Source organism: Aquarana catesbeiana, linkage group LG03 (assembly GCF_042186555.1).
Source record: "Aquarana catesbeiana isolate 2022-GZ linkage group LG03, ASM4218655v1, whole genome shotgun sequence".
Taxonomy (NCBI): Eukaryota; Metazoa; Chordata; class Amphibia; order Anura; family Ranidae; genus Aquarana; species Aquarana catesbeiana.
In genome coordinates this window covers 661921808-661939805 of record NC_133326.1, presented here as the reverse complement: position 1 = coordinate 661939805, position 17998 = coordinate 661921808, and the positions used below count along the sequence as shown (strand labels likewise).

Here is a 17998-nt window from a genome sequence, read left to right as displayed (position 1 = left end):
CATATATGAAAGCAGAAAGGAAGATCCAGTAGTGTAGATCGTTTAACCATGCTTTTATTAAAATAAATATCAAACTCGCATTTCAAAAGTGAAAAATCAGCAGCATAAACTCAGCAGTATAACCCAGTATTCACAGCTCCGTCCCGCTCTGCCTAACGTGATTAAGTCCAGTGAGGTCCATCGAAGCAGGTGACAGGCCACCCACAGGGGGGTGAAGGGCACTGAGGTGGATTACTGAAGAATTCACTGGTATGTGGGATTGCACAGTCATTTGAAGATGGAATCTTCTGATGGACTTTATTAACGGACTATGCACTAATGTACTTTATGAAGATTACGTTTACACCTTTTATTTAGATGTTTATGAATTTTCACTGATTTATGAATTTTGGGATTGTATTTTCTGATTGGTTTAGATTTGCTTATTTGCACAACTGAAACTATGAGGTTGATTTACTAAAGGCAAATACTGCGCACTACAAGTGCACTGCAAGTGCTCTAGATCTGAGAGGAAGATCTGAAATGAGGGAAAGGTCTGCTGATTTCTATGATCCAATCAGGTGCAAGCAAAAATGTTGTTTTTTATTTTCCTTGCATGTCCATCCCAGATCTACAGCGACTGCACTTCCAAGTGCACTTGTAGTGCACAGTAGATTTGCCTTTCGTAAATCAAACCCTTTTTTTATTTAATGGAAAGATATTGCTACACCGCTTAAAAGTATATGATCTTTTTTGCATTTGTACCAATGGTTATATGCATATAATGTAAGCTGCTTTCTTGTATACATTTTGTTATCCACATATTGATGTGGAGAGAACACATTTATTGAGAACTCTGTATGATAGAGGTATAATAATGAGGTGTGTGATTAGAGCAGGAAGTCTTTTATTTATTTATATTTTTATTTATTTATATAAGTTTAATAGGTACTTACTAGCATCTCCTGATGAACTACTGGAGCATCTTCTTTGAACAATCCATCTGGTTTTTGTTTCTCCAGGATTAGCCACTTGATGGCACCGCACAGGACATTAACTTCTATGTCCATCAAGGGGCGGGCCATGGCAAAAACTTTGGCCACATATGCTGTCAGCCTGTGTAGAAAAAGTAATCATGAACCAAGAAGATGAAAGGACAAGTAATCATGAATGAAGTAGAGGCATGAGGAGTGATTATAAACCAAGCAGAGCCAAGGCAATCATCATGAACAAAGATGAGACCAAACAAGTCATCGGAGAAAGGGCAAGTGATCCTAAACCAAGCAGAGGCAGAGCAATCATCAGAAACTGAGCAGAAGCTGGACAAGTCATCAAGAGCCAAGAAAAGACAAGGCAACTTATTAAGAACCAAGCAGAGGCAAGACAAAACATCATGAACCAAGCAAAGACAGGACAAGTCATCATTAACTAAGGGAATAATACAGCTAATCATGAACCAAGAAGAAGAAGAAGGACAAGTCATTAAGTAAACCAAGTGGAGGCAGGGAAAAAACAGCATGAACCAAGCAAAGATAAGACAGGTTATCAATTAACCAAGGAGATAAGTCAAGTAATCATGAACCATGCAGAATCAGGGCATCATAAACCAAGGAAAGACAGTAATCATGAACCAAACAGCGGCAGGTCAAGTCATCAAGAACCATTCAGAGATAGTACATGTGATAATGAAACAAGCAGAGACAGGACAAGTCATCATGTGCCAAGGAGAGGCAGAACAGTAAAACATATCAGAAATAAGAAGAGAAACAAATCTGAAAATAAATTGTAACACAGCACCCAGTGAGGTGAAATAGAATTATGCTATGACACATCGGTATTGTATCTTAGTGTAGATTTAATTTACCATGTGCTGGCAGGTCTGGACACGAAAGCCGCATAGGAATTGTCTGCTTTGCGGTAAACAAGTTGCTGCACATAACCTGAAATGAACAAGATGTTAGAAAAGCTATTCTAAATAATATATCTCCAGATCAAATTTCCTTTCTTTAAAGCAGACCTTCACTAAAGGTGAAATTGTCTTTTGAGGTGTCTGAAGACATTAGATTACTTCTTTTTGATCAGGTGACAAAAGTGTCTATGAGCAGCACACAACAACCCTGAATGAACAAAATCAGGAAGGTCAAAAAAAACCTCCTGATTGCTATTATTTTTCCCATTGGCATAACTGTCTACAGAAAAGATGAACTAACCCAGAACAACCTCCCTTCCCCTCAGTCCTTGCTATACCTACCTCAGGGTCAGTGCCCATGCAGCCAGTCCAGCAGTCCACAGATTTGAAATCCCCACTCTTTTTCCTCTTCTCTGTGCAATGCTTCCAGGACTAACCAGAGCGATTTTGATTGATCAGCACCTGCACAGTGGATTGCTCTGGTTTGGAAGTGCTGTCCAGAGAAGAGGTGGATGTCAAACCAGCTGCATGGGCTTTGATAGCTCAGAATCCCCATAAGTACAGCAGGAAATTGGGGAATGGGGAGGTTGTACAGTGTTGGTTCATCTTCTTTTTTTCTGAAAAGGTAAACTAACATTTTAAGGCAGATGCACTGTTCTCTGTTGTCCTAAACGGGAGAACTACAGTCCTCTTTTTTTGGGATTTACACTGTGACACAGACAGATTGTGAGGCAGTCAGCTGCTGTTCTACTTCAAGAGTGCCAAAGGATTAAAGGGGCTTTTAGAGACTTAGCATGAACATACAGTAGTTATACAGTCCTTTTGAAAAGGACACCGTAATATCAAGTTGATGGCGATGATGTCATGAAATGGCATGAAGAGTAGTAAAGATAAGGTGTGACTATGCGCCTAGTTAAAGATTTGTACTATATGACCACATGTTTGTATATACCTGATTATCCCACTTTGAGCTTGTTGGAGATCCCATTCCAAAACCATTCACATTAACAGTCCCTCCAATCCAATGCATAACAGCCTACACTCTTTTTGTGTCCCACAACATTTTGCAGTGTGTTTGTGGGAATGTGTGCCCATTCAGCCAAAAATACATTTGTATAGTCAGGTAGTTATTTTGGACAAGAAGACTTGGCTTGCCAGTTGCATTTTAATTCATCCCAGAGGTGTTCAGTAGGGTTGAGATCAGGGTTGTGTGTGGATGGCAGCTGAGTTTCTCTAAATCAAACTGGTCATACCATCTCTTTATGGAGCTGGTTTTGAGCACAGGGACACAGTAATGCTGAAACAGAAAAGGGCCTCCCCCAAACTGCTATTTGGCAGCACATGGAGGGATGTCCACACACTTTTGGTCATATAGTATAACACAGTCCCCAGTGAGATCCTTGTGGAGACATTGATCTAGTGGTTTCATGACAATAAAGTGTACTTGTATAATGTATACATGGAGGCTACCAAAGGTCTTTCCTCTTTCTAGTGAAAAATATTTCACTAATGTAGCTGTTTTAGAAAGAATATATTGTATTTGTGCAAAGAACAGTTATTATAGTTAACTAAAAATTCTATATTTTCCAATCAATGATGGAATAATATCTTCAAAAAAGTACCATTGGGATGGCATTAGCTTCACATATACCTACTCTATCTGCCTGGAGATCAAGTTCACAAACTGCACACATTTGTCACTTACCTGTTCTGATGTTCTTGATGGCTTCCTCTCTTCGGTTAACACCTATTCGCTCCCACTGATTAGTAGCATCCAGGTAGATTGTGGCAATCACACTAGGTGTCATGGTAATCATGTTCTGCTCTCCACAACCACGTGGTGTAACAATTAATGGAGTGAGATTGGAACCATCTATGGCATCTTCCACCAGTTGAGTGATTGGAGTCCCTAAGTTAAAATGATAAAGTTCTTGAAATTAGTAAATTTTTTTTCACACAAAATTCATACATACAGTATTTCTCAAAAGTGAGTACATCCCTCACAATTTTGTAAATATTTTATCATGTCTTTTCACGTGACAACACTGAAGAAATGACACTTTGCTACAATGTAAAGTAGTGAGTGTACAGCTTGTATAACAGTGTAAATTTGCTGTCCCTTCAAAATAACTCAACACACAGCCATTAATGTCTAAACCGCTGGCAACAAAAGTGAGTACACCCCTAAGTGAAAATGCCCAAATAGCCATTTTCCCTCCGCGGTGTCATCTGACTCGTTAGTGTTACAAGGTCTCAGGTGTGAATGGGGAGCAGGTGTGTTCAATTTGGTGTTATCACTCTCACTCTCTCATTCTGGTCACTGGAAGTTCAACATGGCACCTCATGACAAAGAACTCTCTGAGGATCTGAAAAAAAAAATGTTGCTCTACATAAAGATGGCCTAGGCTATATAAAGATTGCCAAGACCCTGAAACTGAGCTGCAGCACGGTGGCCAAGATCATACAGCGGTTTAACAGGACAGGTTCCACTCAGAACAGGCCTTGCCATGGTTGACCAAAGAAGTTGCGTGCACGTGCTCAGCGTTTTATCCAGAGGTTGTCTTTGCGAAATAGACATATGAGTGCTGGCAGCATTGCTGCAGAGGTTGAAGGGGTGGGGGGTCAGCCTGTCAGTGCTCAGACCATGCGCCGCACACTGCATCAAATTGGTCTGCATGGCTGTTGTCCCAAAAGGAAGCCTCTTCTAAAGATGATGCAGGCACTTCGGAAGCGCTGCCTATTCGTTCCAATGGGCAGGGGCGGCTTAGGAGCACTGTATACAGCGCTCCCAAACCACCCCAAAGATGCTGCTTGCAGGATATTTTGTAACGTCCTACAAGCACGCCGCCCCAGTGTTAAAGCACTCAGGCTTTTGCACTGGGGTGGCATGGGAGGCAGTTTTCAGGCATTTTCCAGGCGCTATTTTTAGCGCTAAAACGCCGGAAAAATTGCCTCAGTGTGAAAGGGGTCTAATGTCTGTGTGCTGAGTTATTTTGAGGGGACAGCAAATTTACACTGTTATACAAGCTGTACACTCACTACTTTACATTGTAGCAAAGTGTCATTTCTTCAGTGTTGTCACACGAATCGATATAATAAAATATTTACAAAAATGTGAGGGGTGTACTCACTTTTGTGAGATACTGTAATTGCATCATACTAAAAGCTGAAAATATGGCAATCAATTTGTTTTTAACTCTTCTTTCAGTATATTAGTACCAAACCTGTTAAAAATCAACGCTACACAAAACTGTCTGTTTCACGCAGTCATAGGAAGGTTGAGTGCCATATTTACTTGTTATATTTCTACAGTATGTCTACCAGAATACCTAATTTTGCCCAACTGTTTCAGCCATTCCTAATAAATGATTATTATTTTAATCTTTCATTTCTAAAAACTGACATCGGATCCAGTGGCTTGAGATTGGAGATTTTGTCTGATTCTGCTGTGTAGCAACACAACAACCCAATAATTCATGGCTCATGTTTATATGTCTATATACTGTACAATGAGCCCTGAAAGTGGAACCTGTGACTGTGACAGTAAGTGAGGAGGGATCTTCTCAGCAGGCATATGGACAACAGTAAAAACCAAAAGAGATTCTAATCCTTTTCCACAATATCCCACATTAGAAAAAGTTGCAGTTGGAGTTGCCCTTGAAGGGAGCAGAAAATTAGATTGTATTCCAGTTTTCAGCTTAGTGAAGGATTCCAGCCAAGAATACAAAAACACCAGTAAAGTTACACGATTTCAGGTTGTGTATTCTTGCTGATATGTGGTATACCTTCCCATCAATTAACATTTCGGCTTCTATTTTCTTTCAGTTAGACGTTGCCCTCAGCTATCCTTCCTCACAAAGTGCAATTTCCTCCAATCAAAAGAAGTAGAGGGAAGTGATTCAGTGTTGGGATGAAGTGTATTGTTGGCCAATGACTACCATAATCACATAAAAATTGAATATTCTCTCAGCTAAACTTGCTGTGATTGGCTAGAGTATTTATTTACAATTTGCCTGAAACGCTTCCATAAATAATACCTGCAAATTTTTCTGACAAAAGATTTATGTTTACTTCTTGTTTAGTTTTTTTACTTGGCTAGTGTCTGACTCTGAAGCCTGAGAGTTCTGAAGTCACCTGAAGCCTTGCAGATGCTGCCCTGATAACTGCCTGACATTACACAGGCTGCACAGTTGGAGGTAGGTGGGCAAGGTCAGGCAGTTGTCGGGAAAGCAACTGTCAGACTCTAAGTGTCCTCCAATCACTGACTCTCAAGCTGAAGGGTAAGACACTTGCCAGGTAAGTAGAGCTAAATAATTGGGCAAAGTTACAAGTAAATATCAATTTAAATACTTTAAGATAACTATTCAGATGGATTGCATACTGATTCTCTTAATCACTTTATTACAGGGCCATAGCCAAAAGACAGTTACAGCGTGGCTCACTTGTTCTTAAGGTGCACCCATGTATGTCCTCCCAGAGCGTGCCTCCATGAGTCCCCTGGTGCGTGCATTGGGCGTGCTTTATGATCACACAGCTGATCACAGATTGAGATAAAGGGCCAATCACAGTGGCCCTTTACCATGTGATCAACTGTGTCCAATCACAGCTGATCATATGTAAACAAACTTGCCTGTTATTGGCATTCCCATCAGTGTAGCCTCATCAGTGCAGTGCATCAGTGCAGCCCCAACAGTGCACATCAGTGAAGAAGAAAAATTACTTATTTTCCAAATTTTATAAAAGAAACAAATAAAAACTTTTTGTTTTTTCAAAATTGTCGGCCTTTTTTGTTTGTTTAGCAAAAAATAAAAAAACACAGTGGTGATTAAATACCACCAAAAGAAAGCTCTATCTGTCTCAAAAAAATGATAAAAATTTAATTTGGGTACATTGTTGCATGATCATGCAATTGTCATTCAAAGTGTGACAGCGTTGAAAGCTGAAAATTGGCCTGGGCAGGAAGGTACTTTGCATTTTTTTCTTTCATTTGTATTATTATTATTTTTTTTACCTTGAACTGTTACAATAGTTTCAACTTCTGTACGAGGCACAATATTTTTCTCTTTTAATGGATCAATCACCTCCTTCTGGACCCCATCTGTGAACAACAACCACAAAAAGATTAAAAAAGGCGGGTCAAGATAGTGAAGAACCCAATACTCAACATACTACACGAAAATAACAACAGAGTTTTAAAAAAATCACTAAAGAGTTAAATAACATATATAATACCATCATCTTAAAACTTTAAAAACATAATTTTGTTCCTTAAAGCAGATATCTGGAATAAAAAAGTATTGTATTGGTAGGGCATGGATTTGATCTGTTGTATTTCCCTTGGTTGGCTACTAGATGCCCCCATAACATTAGAGTGAGATTCTGCTTGGGAGATGCTTTGGTTAGGTGCCTTGCCCCTGCTAAGAGAGGGGTACCCTGGGTAAGGTTTTATTAGAAAAATGGAGAGCTGGCTGGGAAGTTGGTTGCCATGAGTAAAGTGTTTACTGGTTGTCTCTGTAGGTGGACTGGACCAGATCAGCATTAAGGTAGTTGGACTTTGTTCATTTAGCTTCCCCTTAAGGGGGAAGCCTGAAAATGCATTTTTGGGAATACTTCTATCCCCCCCGTCATGGACTGCTGGACTCTAGGACACCCCTTCTTTGAGTAAGGGCCCTCTCATCTCTCCTCCCATGATACATCTCTCTGAACTATGCTGAACTGTTTTAACTTAAGCTGAGTGTCGCCACCTTCATGGGGTGGCTGAAGTATGTGACTATCTTTGCTCCTATTTATTTCAGTAAACTATTAAAAGGCATTACTGGAGTGGAATCCTCCTTCTCCAAACCTCTATATCGCGATATCTCCTTGAAAGAAAACTTGTGTCAAAAGGGCTATGAGCTAAAGTGGGGTCTGTTGGTATAAGGCCTGAAACAGGTATACAGAGGACTGTTAACAGGTTCTGTCCAAGCCAGGATGGGTCACACTGCAGATGTCCCCACATGTAAGGGAGAGTAGGTTAGGTCCCCTGTTAAGTGTCCCTTTAGTCTGGTCAGAAATGGATTAAAGAGTGGATATGCTTCCCCACTACACAACATTCCTTGCGTATTTTGCCCCAGATATGTGTAGCAATCCAGTATGAAACCACTCCACAAAAAACAAACTATAAAAACCCCATTACATTCAAAACTCATCCATTAGAATGGCATCCCCATAACCAAAGTTCCACCTCAAACTACTTTGACCCATAGGATGGTCACATACACAGAGGTTGTTTAATGTGACTTCTGCGGTATAGCTAGCAATCATTTTATTAGTATAAAAAAATACAAAGAGAAAATTGAGTACAGTAAATTGATGAAAAGAAAATTCCACAACACTCCACTAGATAAAAATTAACAACGTTGTCATGAAACAACTCCTGCACTTTGCCACTGAATTTTTCTGAAACACAGAATGGTCACTGCTTTTGTCTTTCCTTGTGCAGGGTGACTGGTCTTGTATCTTCCCCACTGTAATTTCTACAGGCAGCCTGTAGTTGGAGGATCTGCTGAGTCCCTTCCACAGCTCTGCTCTCTGCACACGCTATGTGCAGCTCAGTGATGAAGTCACCATTATTTTCACAAGGTAATATATGGGTTTGCTAAGGCATTTGGTGCACACATAGGTGTCCGTTTATGAAGCAGTGAACAGAGGTGATCCCAAGAATCACCACTGATCACAGTCCATAAATGGTTTATGAAACAGAGATAATCGGGGGAGAACATGTTTGAACATGTTCTCCCGCCGATGACCTCCGCACACTGAGAATCCTCACTGACACAGAAACCAGTTTATGAAGCTGCGATATGAGCGCTTCACTGGCGATCTGAGTCAGAATTCACCCTCCCCGATTCACCAGCTCAGAGGTGGAGAATCAGGGAGTGAAGAGAGAATCCTGGGGGGATCGGAGGGGAAAGAAGAAAGATTATTAACTTGCTTCTACCTCGATCAGACCCCCCAAGACAGTAACCATGCCCCTGTCATCTTTATGTATATATATATATATATATATATATATATATATATATATATATATATATATATATATATATATATATATAATGTGCGTATGTATATATATATATATATATATATATATATATATATATATATATATATAATATATAATGTGTGTGTATATATATGTATATATAATGTGTGTTTGTATATATATATATATATATATATATATATATATATATATATATATATATATTATGTAGAGGGACTCTTTATTTTATTAGCATTAACCATACCATCTGTCTGTGTACTGAGCAGTGATAATTTATCATTGCTAAATAAACTGACATCTCTGTTTTCCTGTGAATTTCTGGTACTGTAATCTCGTAAAGTCTCACAAAAGTCCAGTATCAGGGGCAGTTCTCCACTGTTTGAAGTATTTGTAGATTGCTTCACTCCTCCAAAGGAGAAGTGATCTACAAAGCTTCATAAACTGGCATCCAGAGGAGAATGATCTCCCCTGAGAATGCCAGAGAATGAAGCAGTAAAATTTTACTATACTATATTCTTTTTGTGCCCGGAGCTTAGCTGTTATATTTACATAGAACATTCTCAGCACATTTTCCTTTTTTTGAACATAATTGAACATATATCATTGTATAAAAATGTATCTCATTTGCAGACTTCATTTAATGATAAAGTTTCTAGCACTAAAAGGAACGTAGACAATCCGTGACCTTAGAAAGGACTTACGTTGCCCTTTCACTTGTGGCTCCAGAGTCACTGTCTTGATATTTTTTGCAAGACGAACTCCTTCTGGCTGAAAGAAATTTTAACAGCAACAAATTAGTTGAGTTCCTAATCACCAAGGTCAAATCAAAACATTAAAGTATGTGAGTGTGGAGTTTTGGATAAAATGGATGGAATTTCTACTGAGTTGCATTTTTTATGTTAAAGCGGACCTACACCCCAAAAACAATGTCTGTGCACATGGCTCCAGCCTTGCCCTTTCCCACCATCCCACCATTGGATATATATTTTTGTAATTGCTCTCTTATTTTGTTGTGCTTCCTCCTTTCTCGCCTAGGCGAGAATGAAATTGTGCACACATGCGCAGATGTGCAAAAAGTCTCTGGTCAGTCTTCTGGACCTTCATACACATATTTTCCCTTTACATACAGTGGGAGCGGAAAGTATTCAGACCCCCTTAATTTTTTCACTCTTTGTTATATTACAGCCATTTGCTAAAATCATTTAAGTTCATTTTTTCCTCATTAATGTAAACACAGCACCCCATATTGACAGAAAAACACTGAATTGTTGACATTTTTGCAGATTTATTAAAAAAGAAAAACTGAAATATCACATGGTCCTAAGTATTCAGACCTTTGCTTTGACACTCATATATTTAACTCAGGTGCTTTCCATTTCTTCTGATCATCCTGGAGATGGTTCTACACCTTCATTTGAGTCCAGCTGTGTTTTATTATACTGATTGGACTTGATTAGGAAAGCCACACACCTGTCTATATAAGACCTTACAGCTCACAATGCATGTCAGAGCAAATGAGAATCATGAGGTCAAAGGAACTGCCTGAAGAGCTCAGAGACAGAATTGTGGCAAGGCACAGATCTGGCCAAGGTTACAAAAACATTTCTGCTGCACTTCAGGTTCCTAAGAGCACAGTGGCCTCCATAATCCTTAAATGGAAGATGTTTGGGACGACCAGAACCCTTCCCAGAGCTGGCCGTCCAGCCAAACTGAGCTATCGGGGGAGAAGAGCCTTGCTGAGAGAGGTAAAGAAGAACCCAAAGATCACTGTGGCTGAGCTCTAGAGATGCAGTCGGGAGATGGGAGAAAGTTGTAGAAAATCAACCATCACTGCAGCCCTCCACCAGTCGGGGCTTTATGGCAGAGTGGCCTGACGGAAGCCTCTCCTCAGTGCAAGACACATGAAAGCCCGCATGGGGTTTGCTAAAAAACACCTGAAGGATTCTAAGATGGTGAGCAATAAGATTCTTTGGTCTGATGAGACCAAGATAGAACTTTTTGGCCCTAATTCTAAGCGGTATGTGTGGAGAAAACCAGGCACTGCTCATCACCTGTCCAATACATTCCCAACAGTGAAGCATGGTGGTGGCAGCATTATGCTGTGGGGGTGTTTTTCAGTTGCAGGGACAGGGCGACTGGTTGCAATTGGGGGAAAGATGAATGCGGCCAAGTACAGGGATATCCTGGATTAAAACCTTCTCCAGAGTGCTCAGGATCTCAGACTGGGCCGAAGGTTTACCTTCCAACAAGACAATGACCCTAAACACACAGCTAAAATAACAAAGGAGTGGCTTCACAACAACTCCGTGACTGTTCTTGAATGGCTCAGCCAGAGCCCTGACTGAAACCCAATTGAGCATCTCTGGAGAGACCTAAAAATGGCTCTCCACCAACGTTTACCACCTAACCTGACAAAATTGGAGAGGATCTGCAAGGAGGAATGGCAGAGGATCTCCAAATCCAGGTGTGAATAACTTGTTGCATCTTTCCCAAAAAGACTCATGGTTGTATTAGATCAAAAGGGTGCTTCTACTAAATACTGAGCAAAGGGTCTGAATACTTAGGACCATGTGATATTTTAGTTTTTCTTTTTTAATAAATCTACAAAAGTGTCAACAATTTTGTGTTTTTCTGTCAATATGGGGTGCTGTGTGTACATTAATGAGGGAAAAAAAATGAACTTAAATGATTTTAGCAAATGGCTGCAATATAACAAAGAGTGAAAAATTTAAGGGGGTCTGAATACTTTCCTTCCCCACTGTATGCGAGAAGATGGTGCAGTTAGGGAGGACAAATACCTCTGTTTTGTCTGAGCATGAGCGCAAAACTCGGTACATACACAGCTGTGCTGCAAGTCTCTGCCAGGTCCCAAAGGCAAGGCAGAGACCTTGGGCTCATCCATGAAAGTGACAGACATTCAAAAATGGCGGCACTGATGAAGTGGCGCAGAGCTTTCTTTATGTTCTCCTCTTCAATTTCCCATGTTACTTGATTGTTGTGCCATATTTTTATGCATAAAACAATTTCTGTAATTGGACATTGCTTCTGCATGGACATTTGTGTACAGACACACTGGATTTTTGGCTAGGATGTAAAAAAAGTGGGAGGCGGCACAGCAGGAGACGGTAAGTAAGCATCTGCAGAAGGGAATGATGTTGATATGATGGAGATGGTCTTAGAATTTCTATTTTCAAGAAAATTGCACCCAAGCAGTCCACATTGCAAAACTGCAGTGAAAGTAAAATACATAATTTTGGAGGAAAAAACTATTTCGGCTGAATCACTCTGCTCATACCTGTTCAAGATAGTATAGTTAATGTTCCTATATTGGCCAGAATGTTTTTATGCATGGCCAGATTTGACCTATGGATGGATGGAACTATTTAGAAATCCTCTCCTGAATTTTCAAGGCACTTAAATCATCTAAACCCATACTTACCACAACCTTCAGCTTTTTCTTGATACCATCAGACAAAAATTGTTGAAAGACTGCAGCTTTCACTTCTATGTCATGCAGACCCAGAGAGAGTGGTACAATGATAAAAGGAACAGCATAGGAAGAATGGGGTTCAATAAAAATGTCTCTGCGGTATTTCGCTTTGGATGTAGACAGACTGCAGAATTCTGGGTTGTGAGTAAATTCCACTTTCACCTGAAAAAAATCAGCATTTCAATCTAGATGTTAAAGTGATCTTAATACTTTGATGAAATACATATACACAATCTTGTTTTTTATTTATGTCCATCCAGTTCTCAGCTTTGCCTCGCAGCACTGTCAGATGATGACCCCACTTTCATTGTTAGGCTGGATTCACACCTATGCATTTTTAGTGCTTTTTGCATTTTGCAGATTTGCACTACAGAACGTGTTCCATAGGAAATCATGTTAAATGGACTGTAGTGCAAATCTGTAAAATGCAAAAAAAGCACTAAAGATGCATAGGTGTGAATCCAGCCTCACAGAAGGAGACAGCGGACTTCGTCATGCAACTGGAAGGCTGGGTTCAGGAGGCACCATTGACAACTGTACCAAGTTGTACAACTTCCAATCAGTCCACATACATTTATTTGGCTGTTTGCCTGGTGCTTAGTATTACAATATTATGTATATTATGTAGAGGTTAAACTGCTCTACTAAATTAATTTTCCCTGTCAGACATACCCCTGGTACATGTTCTACTGGTGGAAATGTATACTTTATGGTAAGAGTCGTTTAGGTTAAATGCCTTACTATACAACATAAAGAAAACGCAAGCAGAAATGCATTGGATGATTATTGTTCACATAAAATGGTATACATAGTTCTAGTTGGGTTTCTATGAATGTTGAATGAATAGATGTAAAGAGTTTTTTTGTCCATGCTGTTGTCATTGCCCTGATCATATCCTGCATGCAAGATTTAGATTGGTGCAGACTTAGGCTGGCTAAATTAAATTTTTGGCTTTGCTGTACTTAGCTGAGCAGCAACGTATTTTCCATATCTGGCCAGGTCTATCTCAAAGCCCAGTGGTTGAAAAAGATTTCAGAAATAGAATAGGAGGGTTGGCCACTGGGTTATGAATATTTATCTGACATCAGTTAATCCCTGGGAGGGAGACCTAAAAAGTGTGGCTGGGGAGAAATGTTTTGGAGAGTATAATCACAGTATCTCTCTTCTGGGGCCTCTGGCCCTGGGAGGCAGCCTGTGTTGCTGAAGAGATGTTGCTATTAGGCCTCAGCATGTATTTGGCTGGGGAGGAACTTGGACTTAAAGAAACTTACTGGAAGACATTGACTGTGAAAGCTCGGCTGGAAGAAGAACACCTTTCACTGAAGAGTGTCACAGGTAAGCTGATTGGGAGCTGCCTCTGGACATTTTGAGTAGGACCCTGCCTTGAGTTCCACGTGTGCCTGTGCTTTGAAGGTTAGATGCCAGAGGTTGCTACAAGGACTGTGACTACTCTTACAGAGTCTCAGATTAGATGGCTGTCCCCCTACCTCAAGGAATACTTAAGGCTGCTATTAAAGGACTTTTCTTGAGAATCTGTCCTTCTGTACCTGCTTGTGTTTTGTAATATTCTGCACTCTCGTCCCTCTACCCACCTGTGTTCAAGTACTGTTATAAACCTTCAAAAAGACACCCCAAGATTAAACCTGAACTTCGTTAGTGTGCTCTGGAACTGGTACCTGGGCAGGCAGCCTCTGAATAGATAAGGAAGACCTGGCTTTTTTCTAGTGGCCTCTCTGGGGGTAAACGCTACACTCAACACACTTCCCTACATGTCCTGTGAGGTTCCATTCACATGGCCATATAGGGCCATACACTGCCAAGAATGAGCATATTTGTGTGGTGGGTAGCAAAGGTAGATGTGATCAACCGCGGTCTGCAGGTCTGTTCAAATCAATGTCAGAGAGTTACTTGCGGTTAGGAAAAGATAAGCGTCCCTAAATGTAAACTGTCTGCATCAAGGACTGCTCATCTGCTCCCAACCACATGTAACTCCTCCATGTACAATTACATGCAAACAGTCACGACCACCTGCCAGCTTGTCAATTCACACATCCTTGTTTGTGAGAGTTTGAACTGGATGGATGCCCAACCTTATGCATTGATGTAAATGGAAAATAGATGATGAAAAATGTTAAAGGCTGGTTCTTACCTTGATTCTGGCATTTCCATAATTGAAGAGAACGGCACGGATCTCCACCTGTTCATTCCTCACCACAGAATAAGGCAGCTTCAGGTCAATGAAGAAGTCTTTCATTACCTGGATTTCATATGGTTTAGCAATACAAAGACCTGAATAAAAAAAAAAAAAAAACACAACAGTACTGTAACACAACGCAGTAATATAAGTTTAATTTAATAAGGATTAATTAGAAATTGGAATGATACTTTTCTGAATAAGAAGATGCAGTAAGAAATATTCTGAAGGGATTCAAGTTTGAGTAGAGGCTCTGAAGATGTTTTAAACTGATTATCATGACTCTATTGGCTCCTTAATCCACATACTTTGGTACTGCAAGTCCCTAAAGATGTACCGGAATCAAATATTTAGACTCATTTTGGATATTAAGCCAAAATAACAAAAAAACCTTATGCGTTTCATCACCATGGATGTTGTCAAGGGGCAATAGGAGTGGAGGCGGTGACAAAAACACGTAGGGCGGAGCTTAGCAGTGACATCATCATGCCTGCCAGCTTGTTGGATCGGCATGACCATTAGGTGCTTGTTTGTTGCAACATTGTTTGTGAGCACCTTTCTGTGCTTTAAAAAATTGTGTTTTAACACATTACACTATGGAGCTTTTTTCTCCTTAATTTCCTGCCTAATTGGGTTTATGTAATCGAGTTCCTGAGCTGGAGGTGGAGACTGGAATTGCCTACACTATGATACAGTATGTGGAATATAAGAGTGCTAGTTTGTCTCCATCACTTTGAGGTCTTTCCTTCTGGTAAGCATCATAAATATACAGTATATGAGGTGGTGGAAGCACTGGAGCACTCATAGAGCCTGCAGACCATTGGCACCAGTGTGCATGCTCCCCATATTAATGTACATGGCTTATTTACTAGATCACACAAGTTCTCATTCCCCCAGCATAAACCAGGTTGGGGGTGGAGATAAACCCACAGTGTGTCACATGTCATGTGACATTGCTTTGGCTATTACAGCCGTTACTTTTAAAAAGATATACAATCACATTTGTGCCTGTTGGCATGCCCTGCCTATACAAGGGGTCAGATAACTAAGGTTTAGTATGCTTTAACTCTCGTGGTATGCTCTTTTATTTGCTAATGTTGTTATGAATACTCTACGACAAAAGATGTAACCATTTTATACTACCAACCGGTTATTTGTCAACTTTATTGCTATTGAATTGCTGTTAATATTGGGGATGTTGGTACACTATACCTGTATAAGAATTCTTAGTGACTATGACCAATATGCAATGTATTGGACTAACTACACAAATATTTTTCTGCACTTGCATAAAATGTTCTTAGGATGAAAAAAGAAAACAAATGTAGCTACCAAACCTAAGAACTCATGGGGGTTGATTTACTAAAGACAAATAGACTATGCACTTTGCAGGTGCAGTTGCCCCAGAATAGGGATGAGCTTCGAGTTCGAGTCGAACTCATGTTCGACTCGAACATTGGCTGTTCGCAAGTTCGCCGAACAGCGAACAATTTGGGGTGTTCGCGGCAAATTCGAATGCCGCGGAACACCCTTTAAAAGTCTATGGGAGAAATCAAAAGTGCTAATTTTAAAGGCTTATATGCAAGTTATTGTCATAAAAAGTGTTTGGGGACCTGGGTCCTGCCCCAGGGGACATGGATCAATGCAAAAAAAAGTTTTAAAAACGGCCGTTTTTTCAGGAGCAGTGATTTTAATAATGCTTAAAGTCAAACAATAAAAGTGTAATATCCCTTTAAATTTAGTACCTGGGGGGTGTCTATAGTATGCCTGTAAAGGGGCGCATGTTTCCTGTGTTTAGAACAGTCTGACAGCAAAATGACATTTTGAAGGAAAAAACTCATTTAAAACTACCCGCGGCTATTGCATTGCTGACAATACACATAGAAGTTCATTGATAAAAACGGCATGGGAATTCCCCAAAGGGGAACCCCGAACCAAAATTTAAAAAAAAAAATGACGTGGGAGTCCCCCTAAATTCCATACCAGGCCCTTCAGGTCTGGTATGGATATTAAGGGGAACCCCGGCCAAAATAAAAAAAAAAATGACCTGGGGTTCCCCCTAAATTCCATACCAGACCCTTCAGGTCTGGTATGGATTTTAAAGGGAACCCCGCGCCAAAAAAAAACAAAAAAACGGCGTGGGGTCCCCCCAAAAATCCATACCAGACCCTTATCCGAGCACGCAACCTGGCAGGCCGCAGGAAAAGAGGGGGGGACGAGAGTGCGGCCCCCCCCCCCTGAACCGTACCAGGCCACATGCCCTCAACATTGGGAGGGTGCTTTGGGGTAGCCCCCCAAAACACCTTGTCCCCATGTTGATGAGGACAAGGGCCTCATCCCCACAACCCTGGCCGGTGGTTGTGGGGGTCTGCAGGCGGGGGGCTTATCGGAATCTGGAAGCCCCCTTTAACAAGGGGACCCCCAGATCCCGGCCCCCCCCTGTGTGAAATGGTAAGGGGGTACAAAAGTACCCCTACCATTTCACTAAAAAACTGTCAAAAATGTTAAAAATGACAAGAGACAGTTTTTGACAATTCCTTTATTTAAATACTTCTTCTTTCTTCTATCTTCCTTCATCTTCTGGTTCTTCTGGTTCTTCTGGCTCTTCTGGTTCTTCCTCCGGCGTTCTCGTCCAGCATCTCCTCCGCGGCGTCTTCTATCTTCTTCTCCTCGGGCCGCTCCGCACCCATGGCATGGGGGGAGGCTCCCGCTCTTCTCTTCATCTTCTTCATCTTCTTCTCTTCTTCTCTTCTTTTCTTCTCTTCTTCATTTTCTTCTCCGGGCCGCTCCGCAATCCATGCTGGCATGGTGGGAGGCTCCCGCTGTGTGACGGCGCTCCTCGTCTGACAGTTCTTAAATAACGGGGGGCGGGGCCACCCGTTGACCCCGCCCCCCTCTGACGCACGGTGACTTGACTGGACTTCCCTGTGACGTCACGGGGAATGCCACAGGGAAATCCCGTCATGTCCCATGCGTCAGAGGGGGGCGGGGTCACCGGGTGGCCCCGCCCACCGTTATTTAAGAACTGTCAGACGAGGAGCGCCGTCACACAGCGGGAGCCTCCCGCCATGCTAGCATGTGTGCGGAGCGGCCCGGAGAAGAAAATGAAGAAGAGAAGAAGAGAAGAAGAGAAGAAAAGAAGAAGAGAAGAAGATGAAGAAGACGAAGAGAAGAGCGGGAGCCTCCCCCCCCATGCCATGGGTGCGGAGCGGCCCGAGCAGAAGATAGAAGACACCGCCGAGGAGATGCTGGACGAGAACGCCGGAGGAAGAAACAGAAGAGCCAGAAGAACCAGAAGATGAAGGAAGATAGAAGAAAGAAGTATTTAAATAAAGGAATTGTCAAAAACTGTCTCTTGTCATTTTTAACATTTTTGAC

General features: G+C 41.2%; 1 protein-coding gene across 1 annotated transcript in view; it reads right to left on the bottom strand.

Moving 5' to 3' along the window:
* Positions 1-17998, bottom strand: part of C3 (complement C3) — a 130189-nt gene that overhangs the window by 65528 nt on the left and 46663 nt on the right. Inside the window, exons 20-26 of the mRNA XM_073622812.1 lie at positions 14576-14715; positions 12376-12588; positions 9638-9704; positions 6900-6986; positions 3594-3797; positions 1844-1919; positions 936-1095 (exon numbers count right to left, since the gene is read on the bottom strand). Of these exons, the coding sequence (XP_073478913.1) occupies positions 936-1095; positions 1844-1919; positions 3594-3797; positions 6900-6986; positions 9638-9704; positions 12376-12588; positions 14576-14715 (947 nt within the window). The remainder of the gene's footprint in view (positions 1-935; positions 1096-1843; positions 1920-3593; positions 3798-6899; positions 6987-9637; positions 9705-12375; positions 12589-14575; positions 14716-17998) is intronic.